Source organism: Aptenodytes forsteri, unplaced genomic scaffold (assembly GCF_000699145.1).
Source record: "Aptenodytes forsteri isolate BGI_AS27 unplaced genomic scaffold, ASM69914v1 Scaffold284, whole genome shotgun sequence".
Taxonomy (NCBI): domain Eukaryota; kingdom Metazoa; phylum Chordata; class Aves; order Sphenisciformes; family Spheniscidae; genus Aptenodytes; species Aptenodytes forsteri.
In genome coordinates, this window is record NW_008794445.1 from 3,228,966 (window position 1) to 3,250,375 (window position 21,410).

Here is a 21,410-nt window from a genome sequence, read left to right on the forward strand (position 1 = left end):
CAGCTTCCCGCAATGATTCTGACAGCTGGAATTTCAAAGTGAGGTAGCTCATTAAGAGCCATACTACTGATTCCGAATTTCTTATTAAAAACACCAAAAAGACAGCACACTATCTTTCCACAGGACAACTCAATTCAGTCTGCAGAGTATTTTCACTGAAATTCTCAGAATTGTGATTGTTTCTTTTCCACTGGTGAGGACTACAGAGTCTTTCATAAGTTTCATGTCATCTATCAAAGTGTAATTACAGCTCATTGTGCTTTTTCGTTCTTACTTGTCATATATAAACCCCATGTGGACTGAAAAGCATCCAGCATCGAATGAAGAGCATTTGTCTTGTATACAGATACTCCCAATACTCTTAAAAGAAGCAGTCAGTGTAAAGGTTTTTATTCTTGTTCAAAAGACATCATTATCTGCAGAACGGCATTCCAATTTCATACTTAGAATTGACTCAATTGAGACCCAAAAAAGAGTGCCATTTAGCAATTCAGTAACATATTTCCTGCAGCACTTTATTCTTCTAGACATTCTTGCTGTTAAACTACCATGGAATTTCTCAATACTTCAAATATAAAACTGTTCTTCAGAACAATCCTACTGCAAACTTAATGATGGACACAGCACGATTTATTTGGATTTTATGCCCTAGGGCTATTCAACAAAACTATGCAAAAAACCATACACACTTACATTAAGTGGGACAACAGTTATGACCCTTTATGCTTTACGGGCAGGAAAGTGTCTGGGAAGATCAGTGGAAAAATAATTAAAGCACATTTTTGAGAGGGCATACCACTTCAGAAGCACAGGGTAGTGCTCCCTGTCTGTATGAGGACATGGCATGAATTCACATATTCTCACAAGGAACTGGATTACAGAACGTCATGTACTTCCGTGTAGCAAGCCCATTTTCTTGAAGCAGCTTGAGCTGCTCAGCTTGAAAAAGCAAAAGGTTATGTTCCTCCTACCTAGCCAGTATCCGCATTCAAAGTTTTCAAAATTCAAAATAGGTGGATTCAAGAAGGCAGCGTGCCTACTCACTGGTAACGTACATTCTAGCAAGTTCAGAAATCTCACCACCAGATATTTGGGACAGTATCCTATCATTGTGTGTCACAAACATGCCTGAAGTTAAAAGAAAACTATGTCAAAAGATCTTGTTCTTTATGAATTATTTTAATGAACCAAATATGAAGTGACATAAACCCAGGTCAAGGACAGTAACTTGAAGCCAGCCCCACCAGCTGGTGACAGAAGGTAAAGATAGAAGAAGAGCTGAGGACAATTTGAGGGAACACAAGAAAGCATAGTGAGAAATACTCATTCTTGCCAAGAATGTCAATCAAATCATATAGTAGTTAAAATTTCACGTCAAGTGCTTAAATAAGGTCTCTGCTGTGTTTAACACAGTGAGTCCACAGGAGAGTAGGGAATGGGCTATCCCTGAATTCATGGCAACAGGTCCTACAGAGTGTATTCTGAATTTCTCCAAACAATGGAGATGGCTAAAAAGAAAGAGGAAGAGAGAGTGAGGACCCTTTGTTACCCAGCCTGGTCTCAGACATGGAACGTGTTTTCTAGACCCCATAATCTTTGGCATAGGTTCCTTTTTCAATGTCTGCGTGAATGCTTTAATCCCATGACTGTGAAGGTTGCAGCAGTCAGTTTCTCATACACTAGAAACATAAGAGCAGCAGTAAGGACTGTCTGCAGGAGCTTTGCTTCAAGGCCTTTGTAAAGTCCCATCAATCCAAAACGCCTAAGGAGGAAAAACAAAAAAGAAAATAAGTGTGAATAGCCTTCTATAAGTAAATCAAAGAAGAATTAATATCACAAGTAAAGTTAATGACACTGTAAGAATCTTAAATTCATTCTTGATCTCTTGAGTGCCAGCTATGTTTAATAATATTTTAAAGAGAAAATTCTGCAGAAAGTCAAGTCTTTTGGGCAAGAAGCTTGCTTCTTTTCAAGATGAGAGGAGAACGAATTGGTATCCATAGATATCCCTGATACCACTTACTGTACAGATATTTAGGAGAATTTGGTTTTGTATACTTATTCCGCAGCGTACTACAAAAACCAGGTTGACTCAAATGGCAAGTTTAAGGGGGGCAAAAAGAAACAAAAGTCAGATCCAGCAATGTTTTCAACATATTAGTAATACTCAAGTCTTCTATATGTTAGAAAAAACCAGAAAGCTCACCTCACTCTCTGTTGAAGAAGGTAAAGAACATTTCTAAGGCTGCCTAGCGTTCGGTTCTCTGGGTTCAACCTGTGGCGTCCAAACTGAAAAAAAGGAAGAGCATTTTGTTGTACTATTTCCCCATGGTGCTAGGCAGAGAACCCAACACATGCTTAAGATCTGGAGAGTCTATCTTAAACCTCTTTTAACATTTTCCAGGTTATACTAGCCATCAGTGAAGAACTGAGGCCAAAGCTCACACTATTGAACTTCACACAGCAAGCATTAAAGTGGTATGTGCTACAATAATTTGTTTTGGTTTTAAGATGAATTCTAAGAAAGTGTTACACATGGCCACATTTGTTCTCTTTCAGTTGCTCTGGAGGAAACAGTTTTCAAGATCTCAAAAGCATAATCTGCAGAGTCTTAGTAAGGATATGACATTCAAAGCAAGTTCTTTCTGGCTTTCTCAGCTTTCATTTAACGAAGATTCAAAGCCTCATACATCTGCAAACCATTATTACATTGAGATTGCATAGCTGAACCCAAAATTTATCTGCCCAGCAATGGTCTTTGAGCAAAACATTTACATGTGAACTGCTGTGGAAGAATCCAAAATTGTTTGATCCACCTACCTGGCCTAAATAATAGTTCTCTTACTCACTGCATTTGCTTATTCACAAACTGTTTTTCAGTAGACATGATTGCTGCTGCTGTAATTTTATGCCTAAGAGTTAAACTAGTCATTTCAGCAACTCCTTTTCTAGCATTCATCGATACTCTTATCTGATACAGGTCGATAGTACTGTCAGCAAGCTGCAACTATGAATTATTAATATACAAGGGTCGTCACACTTGTATTTATAACATAGCCAAATAGCTTTTGAAGCCTGTATTATGCTTCCGTGCTAAGAAAAGTGAACTTGAGCAGCTGCCTGTGGGTGAGTTCTCACAGAAATCACTCAGGCAACTGCTACTTCTTAGGCATAAGAAATTACCATTGACAGTAGGTAGAGTATGCAAGCAGATTTAAGCAGTTCGGAAATTATAAGAAAATGCCAGGATGACACAGGTCCCTTTGGTGTATGTCTTAAGAACTCGGATGGAAACAGCAGAAATAGAACCGCTATTGGAAATGTCCCTTTATTAGCCAAATACGTGCTCACAATCCATGATCTTCTCATCAGCAACTAACTCATTTGATATTCATAAAACAATGTTAAGGGTTATTGTCAAAGACTCAGACACACCCCAAAAAAAATGCTAACTAGGTTCCAAGTTACAATGCCAGTCACTGCCCAGATTACTCATAGGCTTCCAAACTACCTCAGGATTAGGTGCTTCCTTCTCCTTTCTTCTCCACCACCGGACTATTTTTGTACCACAAACAAAGGTTCATCAAGGGGGAAAAAAGTTCATTTCTCCCTAAGATGTCAATACTTCACTGATCACTACAGAAGATTTCCCAAAGGGACTAGCATTCCCTACACTAGAGAAAATAGGCTTGAATTTTAAAGAGAACTTTTTCACCAACAATCACTAAGAACGTTAACAGTATTGCTATTTCTCCAGAAGCAAATTTAATTTATCTACTGTTTACCAACACATAGGCCAAAGAACAGTTTTACTGCATAATGAGTAACACCAGTGCCATGTATTTTTAATGACTGAAAAGGAGATAGACATACCAAATGGCAAGGCTGGAAGCTGCTTACCACCATCAATTACACAGGGTCGGACTAGATGACCTTTAGATGTCCCTTCCAACCCAATCTATTCTATGATTCTATGATTATATGGAAGCAAGAAGAGCACTTTGCCAAAAAGTTGAAAGCAAAGGTGTACAGACTTCATTACAAAGAACCCTAATAACTTTCAAACAATAGTAAGTTTCTAAAGGGTTAAGGCTGAAAAGAAAGGAGTCCTGTACTTCTAATTTGATGATAGAACTTAACTATGATGTGTAAGTTTTTATGAATTCTATTGAGCTTGTATTAGCTTGTGTGTAAATCTGCTAAAGTTGTTTCCAAAAACTCCACAACTATACAAAGTTTACTTCATGCAGAATGCTATTTCTGAAAATACCAAACCTTTATTCATAACTTTTTTTTTTTAACATCATTAGTGTGAGTGACAAAAAACTTCATCAAATATAACAATGCTAGCTTTAGATTAGAAAACACATCACGAAGTATTACAAGTTTGAACTGGACAGCACAGGTATCACAGATCCATGTTTCTGCTGTTCTCGCCAGAAGTGTTCAGGGTTTCTGGCTATTACTTCTTTCATAGAGCAAGAAGAAAGAAGTCACCCCTAGTGACTGCAGAACTAGACAGGGTCCTTGTATTCCCCATCATCACAGGGAAAGGATGGACTAGCATAGAGAAGTAGCATATAGGCCGCTTTATTTCACAGTGGGCCGCTGTGAGAAGAATCCTACCACCACCAGGACACCGATGGTTAGCTGTGCTCTAGCAGAAAGGCAACTTATCACTGCTCAGGCAAGCCAGCAGTGAACTAGCTGACTTCAGCTGAGGTGAGCAGTAAGCAGCAGCTGGTTAGTACATCAAGCTGGCAGCACAACTTACCAGAGCTGCCCTTTTTTTTTTTAAAAAAGAACAACACTGTCACCAAGAGACAGAAGAATTTTGTTCAAAAAGCCAAAAAGGAGACAGACGAAACATGAAGTAATAGTCACAAGATTGTAACCATTTCTATAGCAACCACGGAAAGGAACAAGGGTTGAAGCTCTTACATTGATGTGGCCCCATGAAAACTGCACTGCTGTGCGATGCTAAAGCTAAAATAGAGCACTCCAACTTTCCTTCCAGGTCTCCTTCACACCGGCAGAAAACGCAATACAAATTAAAAACAGACTGATGTTGCAACTTATCCAAACAAAGCTAGATTTGCTTAAATGTTTTTCTGTATCTGTCACTTCAGTAACAGAAGTCTGTGTTACTAGTTTAACTCCTGAGACATGTCCAGGCTGTTAAAACAGGATAAGACACAATGAAGGCACTAGCTCAGCTGATCATCAGAATTTAGAAAAACTTCAGAAAAAATGACTGCTGACAAAACTACAATGTGACTGACACATCTACAATGTGGATGCCATTTTGTGCATTATCAGGGTGAAGTAGAAAGCTGTGCAGGCACACAAGTTCTACCTAGCATCTTTTCAGGGTAGCAGCAACCACACAGTAAATATATTCAAGTCCTGTTAGTTTGAAATAGACCATCCAAACTATCTTTTTACAGGCTATCAAAAATCAAAATACATTTAGTCCACTCTAATTAGAGAGAAGAAAAACTAAAATAATTACAAAATTTGCATGAAAATCACTTTTTCCAATTAACAAGAAAAATCCCCTGTTAGACAAGTCTGAAAAGCGATACCCTTAGCATGGAAGGCTCACATTCAATAATTCAACTAATTCTGCAAATTTAGACAAGTTTTAGAACATATATAATGGCTTTACCATACACGCAAGTTAGGGCTTCTCCTTACTTTGGAAAATAGCATTATATTTCATGTGGAAACATTTATTAATATTTCACTGTTAGAAAAATCATCAAGAAACAACTTACAAAAATAGATTAAAAAGCATAGAAATTAAACTACAATATGCTTGCTTATGTACGGTCAGGTCTCTTCCCCCCCCAGCTTTGCCTCGTTTCAATATTACAACAATATTGGTACATACTGAAGGTAGCAGCATTATCCAGCATACATACAAATTGCAAGTGAGAATAAATATAAGTGTTTCTATTACCACCACAATTAGCGTACAAGGCCAGGGAAGTGATTAAAGATATTATTTATGAGGGAGCTCATCCTTCCCTGATGAATCACGTTCTGGCTACTGACAAGGTCAGGTCATCATCCGAAAAAAACCCAAAAACCCCAAACCTATGAATAGAACTTTTTTTGGATTACCCGAGGTCATCTGGAAATAAACTGGGTTTAGAGGATTTAATTTTAACTTCCCACTTGACACATTTTCTATTTACATTCAAAGAAGTAAATGTACGTTTTTGTAGTGCCTAAAAGCAGTATGGTGCATCAGCTTCTGTGAGACACTGTACCAATGCATTATGTTGTCAATCCTACCAGCTACTTGAAACAAATGTGCACCAGTAATACCAAGTTCTATCAGAATCTGTCAGTACAGGATCAAAGAAAAGAGGCATCCCTACCAGTGACCTGCATTGTGCAAAAGGAGCTCCCAAAATGATGGGTTTATTAACACAAAGAAAAACAAGCCATATGAACAGGGCTTGCATTATACAGAACAAGTCAGAGGCAGTTACCCTGAAATGAAATTATTACTTACCCGCAGAATTGACTGTACTGTCTGCAGAGGATAAGTGAGCGTGGTGGCAACTGCTTTGGCTATTGCACCAATGACAAAAGCATCCAAAGATGTGAGCTATTCAATAGATAAAGAACGTATTACTCCCACATAGCACGAAAACAGCCAGTTACCCGTATGTGTTTGGGGATTCTGTACTGGTACCTGCTACCGGGTTATCTAAGTATCTTTGGCATAAAGACTTCATGAAGCCTCTGGGTCTTCTCATTTTAAAGAGTTAGTTGTAGTTCAACCAACTTACTTTCCCACAACTAACGTTTATTTTTAACTTCTACCTGCTCACAAGCTTTCGTGTTTCTCACTATAACTAGGTTACTAAAACATAGCTGAGATAAAGCCATACAGCTAGATCAATTTAAAGCACTGAGAGTAAACAAAACATAGGAAAGTAGCATTTAAACATACCATCAATCAATAAGCATTTCAGTTTTTGCAACATTTAAATTAACAAATCACATGGCACTTGTGAAAAGGTGACAGTGAAAGACTCCTTGAACATCACTCTATAATCCTGAGACATAATCACTACACTATCAGGCAGAATTTTAGTTTTGATGACATAGGCTAAAAATCTCATCCCCTATTAGTGAGGAACACCTGCTGGAAGCCCATCCTCACCTCCAAAGCCCACAATGTTCCACGATGCACCAAATACACTGTTATAGCCTAAGCTGATTACAGTGCATCTCAGTCTAGCAGTGTGAATTAATCACTGAAAATAAATAGGTGCTCATATCAAAACATGCTCCAAATTTGCAAAATATGTTGATTGCAATCAGAAATATGCACACACATGCACATCTTAAAAAAGTCAATCTGATATACTTAAGACAATCAGGAAAAGATCAAATAGGAAGAAAAGTGTTGTCCAAAATAAAAATGACCATTGCTAGGGGAAAAAAGTATTTTCCCTCTCTACTGATCATGGACAAAACATGCCCTAATTTAAGGTAGAACTAAGTAATTTAAAAGAAACACGAGAAATAAATATAGCAATTAGCCAACAGGCAAATAACAATGCAGAGGGAAGCTCAACTCATCACTCAAAAAAATGTATTATCCATAGTGTAACTGCATAGATCCATCAGGCACAGAGTCCTACAGCTGCAGTATTGACTAAAGATGGTAAAAAACCCAAGCCTCATTTATGATGCAATATCTCATGTAAAAATAATCTCACTATGTCTTGAGGAAAAACAAGATGGCTTTGCAACATATCAATATGATCTAACATTGTAATACAGCCAAATGCATTCTAAAGTCACAAATTAACAGCAAAGCACTGCAGCTTAAACATATAGTATATTATGACATGATCCTAAAATGTAACACAAATGATTTTCAATTTGCTAGAACATAAAAGGAACATGAGTTCAGGCGAGATGCTATATCTGATATAGAGAACAAAGAAAGAAGAAGGAAAAAGAAGGGGACTATAAAGCAGGCACAGAAAAATGATTCTACCTCTATTTAGAGAATCGGGGAGGTATGGTTGCAATGCTATGTTCAGTTCTAGTGTCCATCCTTGGAAAAAGGATATTGAAAAATTGAGGCCTTCAGGAAAAAAGTGTTATTAAAATGACAGGGTCCAGAACAAACCTGTGATACTTCAAAGGCTCAATATACTTGATTTACTGGAGAAAAGGTCAAGAGGTAACTTCAAAACAAGTCCGTACGTACATACTTATAAAACAGATATATTAGAATTGAAATCTCTACTTTAAATCAAGACCTGTGAACAAATCCAAACAAGTGTGAACAAGAGATGCAGTTTTATTTTTACAGGAAGAGGAATTCATCACAGGAATATCTTCCCTAGGGACACGAAAAGACTCACATCTCACTTCACGACGATGGATCTTTTTTAGAAGATATACTAACTAAAAAAACCCCTCAAAAATACAAGAACCAAACCAAACCTACATTTCTGAATTTGCTCAAGTAACACATGTCAAAGAACCTGTTTTATAACAGAGCATGTCCATCACCTGGCCTCAAAACATACTCACTTGCAGCTGCTTTTTCAAAAGCTTCCGTTTAAAGCCTTCATAAAACATGAACTGTATGGCAGGATTGAAGACCAGCAGCAAGGAGGGAAAAGTACCATTCCATAAAGCTAAGACTCCTTCATCCCGTATTATCTGATGAAAGGCATCTGAGAAGAAAGGTGGAAAAAAACCATCATTAAAATTTTGAATACAAAATTCTGACTGTAGAAGATAAGAAAAGTTACACTTCAAGCCTAATATTCAAAGTGTGTAAAAATCCACTGCAGTCTTTTATGCGACTTTTTAAATCTTCCATTCTAATCTGGAAGTTAACAGAAAAATAGTGACAAAAGAGGTTCTTGCTCACATCACCACTGACATAAACAAAGCTTATCATCTGCCCAGACACTCCACTTTTTAGTACAAGCTCAGCATCAAGGTCTTCTAAGCCTTCTTCAAAACGACATTTATTTACTTATTTATTTTTAAAAGGAAGACAGCCTGAACATGTGGGTGATTAAGAGATTAAGGTGAGTGAAATTTAATTTGCAGATTATCTGTCCAAACTCAGACTCCCAGCTACCACCTCACTGGGCTCACTACTACTCCAGGATTTGTATAAGATACCTGCCTTTGCAAAAAGGTATTTTAGTTACAGGTGTGCATACTACAAGCTCTTAATTACCATCAGAAATGGCCAAGTCCAGTTTCCCCGTAAAACTAGTAACTGCAAAGTGATAGGGAAGCATAGAGATTCTAGGGTGAAACTGGTTACATGAATAAAAGGCTTCGAACTTCAGAGTCCTTGATACATTTCATTTAATGAACTTCTCTTTGGTTGAAGACAACAACAGGTGCTTACCTATTATGCCTTTATAATTGGTTGGTACAATGTCTTCATTTCTAAATTTTGCTCCCTGCAGCTTCAGACGTGTATTCACTACCCAAAGAGGAGTGGTCAATAGGACATTCACTACACCTAATGCAAAACAGCACAAAGAAAATCAGCCAGAACCAGAAGATTTCAATGTTTTCTTATCCCCTTTTACCCCAATTCACACATTACTGAAATTACTGGTAGGAAGAGGGGGAATAATTAACACAGCATAACAGCAAAAGTAAACTGGTAATTTGCAATAAGCTACTTCAGCTATCCCCCCCACAGCTCCACCATGAATTAGCTGTCAGCAGGTTGCATGCAGCAGGAGGACATTTCTGCTACTCCTCCCCAAAACTAAAAACAAAAAAACCCCCAAACAAACAAAAACAACCCCCACCACCAAACAACAAAACACACCAAATATGAACATGTTGAAGGAATCTTAACTGAACTTGTTACTTTGCTGCATACTAAACCACACTGGAGCACAAGATACTCTACTTTTTCATGCCCTACTTCACTCCATGATGACTTACTGCCTGCCTACTTTCAGAAAGAAACGCAGAGTGATAAGGTTAGAAGGATTATTTTATGAGGAGAGATTAAAACAGATAAATGCATGCAGCTTGATTACCAGAACAGAGCTCCTACACTGCCAAAAGAATGAGAATATCTAGTTTCTAGAGTCACTAAGTACACTTAAGGTGGAAAACACAGGACTCTGCAAACATTTTAAGTGAGACTTAGAAATGGCAAGAGATTACACACAGTAACAAACCCCAACAGTAAAGTTTGAAAGTTGAGTATCAGAAGGTAGGATGGGGGAGGAGAAATGGGCAAACACACATAAGGCTGCAACAAAGAGGTATGGCAAAGTACAGTTCTAAACTACCAGGGAGAAGGATTAAGTGACATTACTTCTGCAATCACCTGGTATAGGTCTTTCCTGTTCAGTAATGACCAAGGCAGCTACTTTGAAGTAACTATGTAAAAACAAGCTTCTGATCTTTCTTATTAATACTTCTGCATCACAGAAATTAGCAATTGCTTCTACACTAGTTGCTTTGGTAGGAGTCTGAGTGACAGACTGAATTATTCCATTATATCGAGATGGACACAGTATATCACTATCAAGAACAGTAAATCTGAAAAAGATGAAACTTTACTACCTACGCTGTGCCTGTTTGTTCTTTTTCTTTAAGAGGGTTCAGAAAAGCAGAATATAGACGTAACTATCTTTCAGTATCCTTCATAAGGACTACAATTGGCTCTCAAAAAAGTTTTGAGCAAAATCAAGCACTAGAAAAAAGGCAAGCCACATTAATCTCACTTAACCAAAGTCAATGTGATTACATTATGGAGTAACATGTTAGAGTACAATATACTTGTAATTTTTTACCCAGATTCAGTTAAAGGAGAAGTCATAAAACTTTATTTTCCAGACTGGAAAGGTAATTTTTTTTAGTGTATTTTTCCAATCTGTATTTGCTACCAGTAGGAGGAATGAGAGATGGGTAGGGACAATTAGTAATCACCTCAAGTGGAATTTTTCAATTTACACCAGGTATTATTCCATTATAAGGAGAGAACTATGGACACTGAAGAAGTCATTTAACTGACAAGCTGTTACTCTAATTCCTGTAGCCTTTGCTCCAGAATGTAATTATAAGAAAGTTTCCCCCAGCGATAAAGCCAACTTAAGAATCTTTCCTTTCTTTCCCCCAACTATTCAGCCATTCATTGTGCCTACACACTGAAAGCACAAGAAACTAGCAAAAAAGTAAAAAACCACCACTAGCCCCCACTCCCCCCCAAATAATCACAGGCCTTTTTTTTTTTTTTCACGTTTTTTGAAATCAGCTTTTTTCAGTGGGGTTTGAGGCTTTCCCCCAACTATTCAGCCATTCATTGTGCCTACACACTGAAAGCACAAGAAACTAGCAAAACAAAAAAGTACCACCACTAGCCCCCACTCCCCCCCAAATAATCACAGGCCTTTTTTTTTTTTTGCACGTTTTTTGAAATCAGCTTGTTTCAGTGTGGTTGCATGAGCAATTGTTCCTGCAGAATTGTACAGGCAAACACAGGCACACAGTGGTAATTTTTCACATTGGATTTGCTAGAAAAGCCATTAGTGTCATCCATCCCTTCAAAGAAGCCACCGTAGCATCCACATGAGAGGAAGGGATAAAAAAAGAACATAAAGCTCCCACTGTACTTGCATATATCTAGGAACTTACTGTCACTTTCAGATGATGACCCAAAAAGAAGTCTGAAAACTGGCACCCAAATCCTTACGTTAAAAGCTTTTTCTTATCCTAATCAAAAATATTCCAGAATTGGCATGTATCTTTCCCTCTGGAAAAAACCTATCACCTCTCCCTGCCACTTGTCTTCAACATCTAAAAGATAATGCTTAGATACCATGGTAAACAACACACCAGACACAAATAAAATACTAGACTGCAACAGCATTGTGCTGTGTGCCAGAATTCACAACAGGAACAGTTTATGCACCAACTTATGTATGAGGTGGGGAGGACACAGCAGAGCAATCAAACAGGGCTGTACAACAAAGCAGGTCTGCATACAGTGGGAGGCATAAGCACTCGGTGTGACCTCCAGCAGACTTCATAAAGAAAAACATTAGATAGACTATACTAAAACCACATTTTTGATGAAATTGAGATTTTTAAGTATTACCTGCAACAACCCCAAGAACCAAGTCTTTTCCAGTGGTTGAATGCTGACCTTTGACCCAGAGAGCTTTAAGACTATTAAATGTATAAAAATAAACAAAATTGGAGCAGCAAAGGCTGGAGATAACAGGGAACCATCCTCGATATGGTGCCAACCTAATGGAGAGGAAAAAGTCATGGTAAGGATCAGCGAAGTATTTATGTGATCTGGTTAATTTTACATGCTGGCCGAGGGTCCCAGAGGTACAATACTGTGTACTACATACAATACTAACTAGATATGTCTTTATCATTAATGGTTACAAATCATACCATACTAAACTCCTGACTGTACCATAAAAAAATTAAGCACTTATATTTATAAATTACAGTAATCAGGAATAATTCCATTGAAAAGGAGCTGTAAAGGTACAATATATTTACAGTAAGAAGCTTGAGGCTCACTCACTCCAAAAGTGAGTATTACCATCGTATTTGCTCTCTACCAACAGCCAGCAATGAACTACAAACATCCAGGGGATGAATATGTTTGAAGTATACATGTTAACATACAGACTGATAGAGTCAGTTCAAACCATTTACTAAAACGTACCAAGGCACGAGGAGAATTCTCATCTTTGTTGAAAAATGGAGTTGTCAGTCCAATAGAAAAGATAACACCCCAGTAGAGAGATGCTCACATCTCCAAGGAAACAAAGCAATGCTTAACATAGCTGGGAAAAAAATTAAGACAACTACTGCTTCAATAAAAAATAAAAAAAAACTAGAGTAAGGAAGAAAAAGTGTATGTCTGGATTCTTACATAAAATTTAAAGACGGAAGACTAGCTACTGAAATTAATATCTCCACCAAGGAGAGTTTTCCAAAGGATGCAACCTGGGGCATGAGATATGCAGGCGGGAGGAATTTCTAATAAATGCCTTGCAGTAAAGTCTACAGCAAATCAGTCAGGTAAGTGAGAAAAAGATTAATCTAGTTAAATTTAAATAGGTAATATCACAGACGAAAAACTGAATATCCCCTTATAATTCACAGCTATCTTATTTTTCAGATGTGAATAATTGTCATTGGTTTTGTATCATCTAAATCTATCTTGATTTAAGAATGATTTCGTAACAACTGACTAACAAGGCTTCCTTCTCTGACAGGCCTGATGAGCCTGTAAAACAGGGACACCTCAACAACTGCCCTACATCCCCAGCATATTCTACAATACATGCAAAAAAAGCTAATGATATGCACCTTCACTGAAGCTGCACAGGACAGGTAGAGAACTGGTATCATGTTAAGAGCATAAGAAATCTCCTCAATGACCAGCAGTAATCACAGAGGCTCTTTAGTATTCATTAAAATATTGGGAATACACAGAATATAAGGATCCTCAAGAAGGAGACCATAAAAGATGCAAGGCTGGTAAATGCAGCATCTGACTGTTCTTACGATGTAAATGCTAGTTTTTCATCTCTGATGCATCAAGTGCTTCTCCCTCCCATGTAGCTGGGAATACACCACATTATTAGCACTGTTTCTGAAGTTACAGGCTTAGCTAACCATACAGTGACAATTACAAATTAACTGACTATACTGTTGTTTTAAGTCTGCTTGTGAATAATTTTTGCATCGTGCTGCCCAATAAAAAAATTCACAAGCAGACTTAAAACAATTTTTGCATCGTGCTGCCCAATAAAAAAAGGGAGAAACACGCTCTGGGGACCGTGTTGTCTAACTGGGAGCATTAAATTGGTTTTGCTTGATTTATTAAGAATTTCTGATGATGATTTTCAAAGGAAACAGCTTACAGTACAAAACATGAAACTATGACAAAAAACATGAGTTTATTTTAATGACTTAAGTTGTCAGTGCTAGCATCCGTAATTCACATACAAATCCTTTTGCACACAAATAAAACCTAAGTTTGCGTTCCAAACTGCAACCTTGAGAAGAACTCAGTGTACACCAGTTAACACCTTTCATATCATCTAGAAAAGGATGAAAGTGCAGGGAAGAAAGCAAATGTGTTTGATAAACTTCTACAGAAAGTCCATTAGCTAAACCTATTTGCTTTATGTTACATCTAGATGAGAAAAGCAGTCTCACAAAAGCATAATATGAGACAAGACTCTAAAAACTAATATGAACAAGATATTTATGGTCTCACATCACAGATTTTGGATTTGTTGTGGGGTTTTGGTTTTTCTTTATTCCAGACACATCTCTACAACTAGAATCATTGCTTAGCCAGGCCTTGCCAATACCTTTGGAAGAAACAATGTTTACCTCTTGCCAGAATTACTGATTTTTTCTGTTTCACAGGAAAAGTAGGATGACCACTTTTGCAGTCTCTCCATTTCAGTTAACCTCGATTTTTTTTTTTAACTTTTTCTTTCTTTTTTGTTTTAATTCACATTTACTTGACACCCTCATGGTAATGTGGAAACATGAACAAAAGAGATCACCAACTGACTGAGAAGTATGCGTGCATACAGCTGCCAACTGCTCAAGTTCAAAGGTGACAAAATATTATTGGCCAAGCTAAACTTTTGTTAGCCTTAATGTCCTGGAAGCTTTGGTCTACATAAGAGTTCCAGGGATTCATTTAGGAAAATACTTGTAACAAGGACACGCATACAACTGTTTTTCCCAGCCAGCTCAGCTCAGACTATGTGGCAAATGAAGTACAGCATTGCTGAAAGTTAACTGCTTTTAGATAGATCTTCAATCTCATCAGCATAAAAAGTCACTTGTTGTTTACTTCCACATGCTTAGGAGGAGGAAAAAACTTCCAATTGGGAAACATGTCTCAATTCTCCTCTTGAAAGTGGCTCAGCTGCGCAAGAGTTTTGTTTGGGTTATGAGAAATGGACACACCCAAGAATCCAGGCAGACAAAGCTTGTTTATCAGGTACATGAAGGTATGTTTCCATACAAACCTGCATTTCTGAGGAGGCACAGCTACCTCCCTAATGGAGGCACAGTTACATCACTAAACAGCTCGATTGCATAAGGTGCTCAAGAAAGTTAATTCGAATTAGCTAAAGGTGAACACATAGATTATGTAAGGCATATCACACTTATATGAAGACATTTTAATCCAAAGTAAAAACCTGTCCACACGGGCTAACTATTCCACTTTAACAGCAAATTCAAATTAGTTTTAGAGCTTGCCTACATGAAGACAAGAGGAAAATTAGTATCTACTCACAGGCCTTCTTCTTTGATTATTTCCAATAGGACTGCTGGTGTTGTCTTAGACTTCCGCTTCTCATCAACTGGAAAACAGAAGAATCAAACTTTTAGATTATTCTGATTTTTAGCACTCATTTTCAACTCTTCACCCTTCCTATTCTGAACATACCCTAGAAGAGCATGTTTCTTCCTCCTCGTAAAGGATAGACATTCCCTATTTCTGCAGCAATTCCAGAAAGCATCTCCTTATTTGCATTTGCTAGGTAAGGCTACTTCCTTTTTTTATTCTTCCCCAGACTAGCAGGTTCTGTTGGGCACCAGAATAACTGCAGTTACCAATTCCTAACCTGACAGTTGTGACATGAACTGAAGGTAGGTTCACCTTAGGTTAGAGACTAGAACTGGGCCTGCCTAACAGCTCTCAAAATTGTACCTTGGACTCCAGACTAGCACCCCTAGCAGAGCAATATCTTACAGTTAATCTGCAAACAGCTAAGCCTCAGCAAAACAGTCTTTTCCTGCACTGAAAGCTCCTCAACAGCAATATGGTGCTAATTTCTCAACCACATATTTCTGACGACCTAGCTGATGATCTCCCTCTAGTTTTTAATAACACTTTAGCCACAGTGCTAAAATGCTTGGTGATTCTGTGACTTTTGATTGGGAGATAGAGCATTAGAACAACAAACTTTACATCCAGATTGCATTATTGTAAATATCGGACATTCCTACTCCCAGTTCTAACCCTGACTTTTCCCTTTAAACCTTTCTCAGGAATAACTCTAGACTAATTTTTCATGATACTGCCCCTGCGTTCTGAAGTGTTCTCAGCAGCCAAAAGCAACAACACACAAATGTAATCCTGTGTAATCTCACATCTTTATTTTTCTTTTTGGTCTTAAATAACCATTTAAAAGCCATGTCTGGCCACACATTACACAGCCTTTTCAGCTAATTAAAAGGTTGCCCAATACTTTCAAAAGGGAGAATTACCTTCAGCTGGAAAAATGGTGTTAGCAATTAAATTGTGTTAGTGTTACACAAGTAAGATTCCTGTTCATGCAAGATAGTTCCCCCTACAACCACCCTCACAAATGCCCAAGCCAAGATGAACAGAAACACCATTGTACAAAGAAACTAGAGTTTGACACTTACCCTGAAGTCTAAGCCTAGCTGTATCCAAAGGAAAAAATACAGTCATTGCAGTCATACTGCCCTGAAAAACAAAATAAACTGGCTATATAGTATATCAGTTGCTTGTACAGATGCCTGCCAGACTCTCTGTAGCCCTTCACTTCTCACCCAGAAACCAGTGTACGGAATAAGTTTAAAAAGGGGATAAACTCCATACATAACAATGTCTTTTTGAAGTGTTTTTTGGTCCCATACTTACAAAATAAGATTTTTCTCTTGTATTAGATCAAGCTAAAATTAAAGCCATTAGAAGCTTTTTGCCCAAAGAGAAAGTTTTTGAAGTCTGAGAACTGATAAAGTAGGTATCAAGAGACAGACATACTGCACTTTCTCTACCTCCCATTAGCCTCAGTACCCAATTTCTGGTTTAAAAAAAAAAAAAAGGAAGAATACGACACAAGCAACCGTTGTGTTACAATAACCTTGTTTTGACTTAAGAAAAAAAAACCAAAAAACTTTTGTTCATTAACAACTGATAGTACAAATTTTTCAGGACTTAATCTTGCATTGTACTAAATTCCAATTTAGGCAATAAAGATCTGCCTACCAAGACACCCCCTGTGGCACGAATTACATATGATGAATTAAATCTTGACCTAGATGTCACCAGATTAACTTCTTGTGAATCAATCCCTCTCCACTTCCTGTGCGATCCAACCATTAAAGCCTCTAAATGGAAAAGCCAGCAGCCACTCTACAACAAACAGGCTTAAATACTGTATTTGCAAATGCCCTTATCAAGCAGCTGTTCCCCCTCTCTCCACCACCATTCAGCTTCTTCATTCTTTAGTACTCTAGCATTAATATTGCACAGCTTTTGGAAGAGATATCTGACTCAAAAAGACCCTGGCTTGGTGTAAACCTGTTAACACTCTATGGTAGTATTAATCATATCAAGTGGCTGCTAAAGCTGTGGCACTCTTGCATTAGTAGCCATGCAAACCATTTAAATGGTGGGAAGGTCTGGGATTCCACAAGTCACACAAGCACTGTGTTTAAAGCACGCTACCAGTCTGACTCGAACTTTTCTAGAGCTATGTTATGCCACACATTTAAGTGAGCTTTGCCTCTGGAAACACTCCAGCTCCTGATCAGGCTGCTTGGACCTCTCTCTACAACCAGCAACAGAGGATTATTTTTCAGGTGGTGTTTCCTCACTAAGACAACTCTCGGTTGAAGTCTTAACAAGACTTAAGTTTCTCCAGTTTTCATTACACCAGGTAGCAGGTGAAAGGAAACACTTGGCCATAATTACCTGGTTATTTTAACCCATTTAGTTTGGGCTCTAGCCAAAAGGGTTGGTTCTGCTCTCCCACCTACTTGTCCGGTGTCTGCTCATTCTCAGTACCTACTGTGTACGCAGCTGGACAGCAAGTAGGATTAATGAGCCCATCTGACTGAAAATTTACAAAAAATGAATTTCAGTTAGAAGGCTAGTACCAGCACAAAAAGAAGTGCCAGAAAGAGCCAAAATATACCTCCTAATGACAGCTGCATTACAGCAACTCTGAAGCCAACCTCAAAACACAGTTACACATACTTATGCACAAAACAGCCACAAGACTGCACAATCACTACAAGTTCCAGCCTTCCCCTGCTCAATTTATCCTGCTTCCATCCTCCTGAAGTGAGATTTATCCTGAATCCTCCTCTCAATGCAATCCACCATACAGCAACAAAAACACTTGCACTCAAAATCAGAAAACAGAAATGGGGAAATAGTTGGGGTAGTGGCACACAGGACAAAGGGGTGGACTCAAGGTACAGAATAGAATAGAGTATTTCAGTTGGAAGGGACCTACAACTATCATCTAGTCTAACTGCCTGACCACTTCAGGGCTGACCAAAAGTTAAAGCACCACCTCTCTAAGGAAGCCTGTTCCAGTATTGGACCACCCTCTCAGTAAAGAAATGCTTCCTAATGTGAAGTCTGAACCTCCTCTGATGCAGCTTTGAACCATTCCCACACGATGAGCCTTACAGGCTTCTTAAAACTGGCTTAAAACATATATGAAGCTATAGCTCAACAAAATGTCATGAGATAACTCAGCTGATCTAACAGATTACTGCCAATAAAAGATAATTTGTACCCTCCTCCCTTCTTTTGCTAAACTGAGGGAAATAAACTCAGAAAAACAGTTACTTTTCTCCCAGGTTTATAAATGGAACAACTCAACTACATGGCGAGAAGACTGCCAGAAGAATCATATGGAGGAGACAGGATCTCATGGCTAGAAGTAAGGGAAAGAAAAGGGATGAGCAGGACCAGCCCTTTCCCCAGCAACAAAAACTCTTGAGACGGGCTCAGGTCATCTGAATTGCACTTGAGATCAGTAGGGAAAGTAACTCATATTTTACTGATTGCAGGTACACACGATAAAGCGTATGACCTTGTACTGTTGAAAGGGTGAGGCTTCACTGTCTGCCTTCCCACCACCTCCCTGTCGGTGCTGGATCTCGGCAGTTTGCCAAGTCAAGTCATGGTATCGCTGAATGATCACTAGGACAGGTACAAACAGGCTTAAGCAATCCCAGCTCTTGGTCAACTGTATTTGCATCCCTGCTTCCTCCGTTCTGGTGGCATAACTTTTTGGGTACCTACACGATGATGCAGACGAAGGAACTAATCTGGCTGAAAAATAACTCTTTCTGCTGGGCTACTTCTTCAGTCAGATCAGTTCCCTGATCAGCCGCAGCACCACATGACCAACTGTGCAGTACCCAAGAGGTGACAGTAAGTGGCCAGAACAAATGGCCTGAGGTGACTGCTGCCAAGAAGAGGAGTGCAGAACCACAGCCTCAAGTTTGGTTTTCTAAAAGATAATAATAATAAAAAATTTAAAATATAAAAAAAATTAAAAGTTACATTGTCAGCCAACATTCAGAGTCAAACAAAGCAGCTTGACTAGTGCCATAATATTCCTATAAAATTCTCATTCCTACAGCATTTGTAACAGGAAGGTTACTTTGTGCAGAGCTAAAGAATACTTAAGTAATTCAATTAAAGTTCACAGGAAATCAAGCACTGATTTTTTTTGCTGCTCACAAAACTATTAATTTGTCTCAGGTTTGACTAGGTAGCCTAGAAGATATATGAACTTTCACCATATTAGAACAGAAACAAAAATTATCGTGTTGTGATCTGTCGTGTTCTTCTGACTCATTACCTCAGCACAGTCCTGTGGGTTGCTTTTTCACTTTTTTTTTTTTTTTTTAAGTTCTTGCATCACAACCGCACATCAGCATGCTTTATAATAATTTAAACAAATGGTGAGACAATATCAGAACAGTTAGTACCCATGTCAAAGACCTTGCCAAAATTTACAAATTACAGCAGCAAACAGAAATCTCTAAATTGATAAGTACATCTTTACTATAACAAAAAAATATCAAGGTTTCCAGCATAAGGCAATTAAAAAAAAGCCACCTCATTTTAGGACAAAATTTTTGCTCCAGAGCTTTAAATTGTATACGAATATTAGTGACAGCAAGTGGAAGTCACAAGGGTACAGAAGTCCAATAGCTCCAAAAAGTTCTGTCTTCCTTCACAGCAACATCACTGCAGCGGAGATATAAGCATCTTTAAATACAACAGGGAATTTCTATTAACTTAATTAACACCACCAAGGGACTTAAGATACCATTTTATCATGCGTTTTAAGTTTATGGCTGGATTTGTAAGTTTGGTTCATACCACAAACTTTGTTCAGGAGCACAGCCCGATTATAGCGATCTGTATACGAGACTGAGAAGCTAACAGTGAAGGCTAGAAAGTATTACAAACTTCTGTACACCGGCAAAAGGAGAGCAAGCAGTATTTCAATAATGAGATCATTTGAGAGAGTTCCATTTCTTGAAAGAGGAAACAAAATCCCCATTGCCTGTAATGTGTAAATAAGCAGACTTAAAACACTTTTAGAGGTGACATAATCCCACATTTATTTATGATAAAGACAAAACAACCTTTAGAGTCTTCTTTTTTGCTTTCTCTGGCAGGCCAATTTAGCATCAGCCTTTATTGTTCAATAACATTTAGTGACTTTCATCCTATGTAAGACACTGAGTTATTTTAAGGACTCAAATTAGAACAGGAAGTTTTGCCAGAAGAGTAGATCAGCAATTACTAAAATATGTATTTAGGTGTTCTTGCCAGTCTGGAATAACCCAAGAGTAGAGCTGCATCAGCTTGCTTGAAATCCATCAATATGTCTGGTCCAACATGCTACATTGTGCTAAAATTCTTGATCTGCTAGAAGTACAAGGCTGATTTGCTATTTGCAGAGCTAGCACTCATTCATTCAAGGGCTGGGCATACTAGGAAATCTACAGAAACTAAACACTACTTTTGTGAAAAATTTAGTTCAACAACCTATACAAACCTCCTCTAGCTGCACTGCACTTGTTTCATATTTTGATTAACACCTCACCCTTCACAACTTGTAAGTATTTATACAACAAATGCAGAACACAGATGCTTAGTACAACTCTTATTTTATGCAGCTGAAGTGTTGCCCTCTACCTTAACTTCTGGGGCAGCTCACATTTTCATAGTTAATTTGATGCCCGACTTCAGATGCTTACATGCTCACTTTCTAAGGGAGAACACCTGCAGCCCCATTCGGGTTCACAGGAGGCTCCAGCTGCTCAGGAGAGCCAGCCTCAAGGTTTATCAAATCCCCCATCCAAACTAGCGAAGAGCAAAACTTTGCAAGCATGCTCGCACGGGACGGGTGGCGGAGCTGAGACTTGGCGTCAGGCTGTCCCTCACCCCACATCCTCTTCTTGTGACCGAGAAGGGTTTGGGCACGGCCACGCACGGGTCACGCCTCAGCACCCCAGCCAGGTTACCCCAGCCCTGCTGGGCCTGCCCGGCCGCACCGCCCTGGGCTCCCCATCTCCGC

General features: G+C 38.5%; 1 protein-coding gene across 1 annotated transcript; it reads right to left on the reverse strand.

Moving 5' to 3' along the window:
- Positions 1 to 1,160: 1,160 nt before the first annotated feature.
- Positions 1,161 to 16,525, reverse strand: SLC25A17 (solute carrier family 25 member 17). Its single transcript, XM_009290001.1, has 8 exons — positions 16,471 to 16,525; positions 15,332 to 15,398; positions 12,134 to 12,285; positions 9,413 to 9,529; positions 8,572 to 8,717; positions 6,524 to 6,619; positions 2,207 to 2,289; positions 1,161 to 1,762 (listed from the first exon to the last, which is right to left on the reverse strand). The coding sequence occupies exons 1-8, from the start codon at positions 16,523 to 16,525 to the stop codon at positions 1,615 to 1,617; spliced, it is 864 nt and encodes a 287-aa protein (XP_009288276.1). The 3' UTR covers positions 1,161 to 1,614.
- Positions 16,526 to 21,410: the final 4,885 nt, after the last annotated feature.

Excerpts from the sequence above, each read along its gene's own strand:
- SLC25A17 (XM_009290001.1), bottom strand. The coding sequence starts at position 16,525 with ATGACTGCAATGACTGTATTTTTTCCTTTGGATACAGCTAGGCTTAGA. Across the intron at positions 8,718-9,412 it reads CAATTATAAAGGCATAATAG|ATGCCTTTCATCAGATAATA; the intron begins GTAAGCACCTGT and ends CTTTCTTCTCAG. Across the intron at positions 1,763-2,206 it reads CTTCTTCAACAGAGAGTGAG|GCGTTTTGGATTGATGGGAC; the intron begins GTGAGCTTTCTG and ends TTTCCTCCTTAG.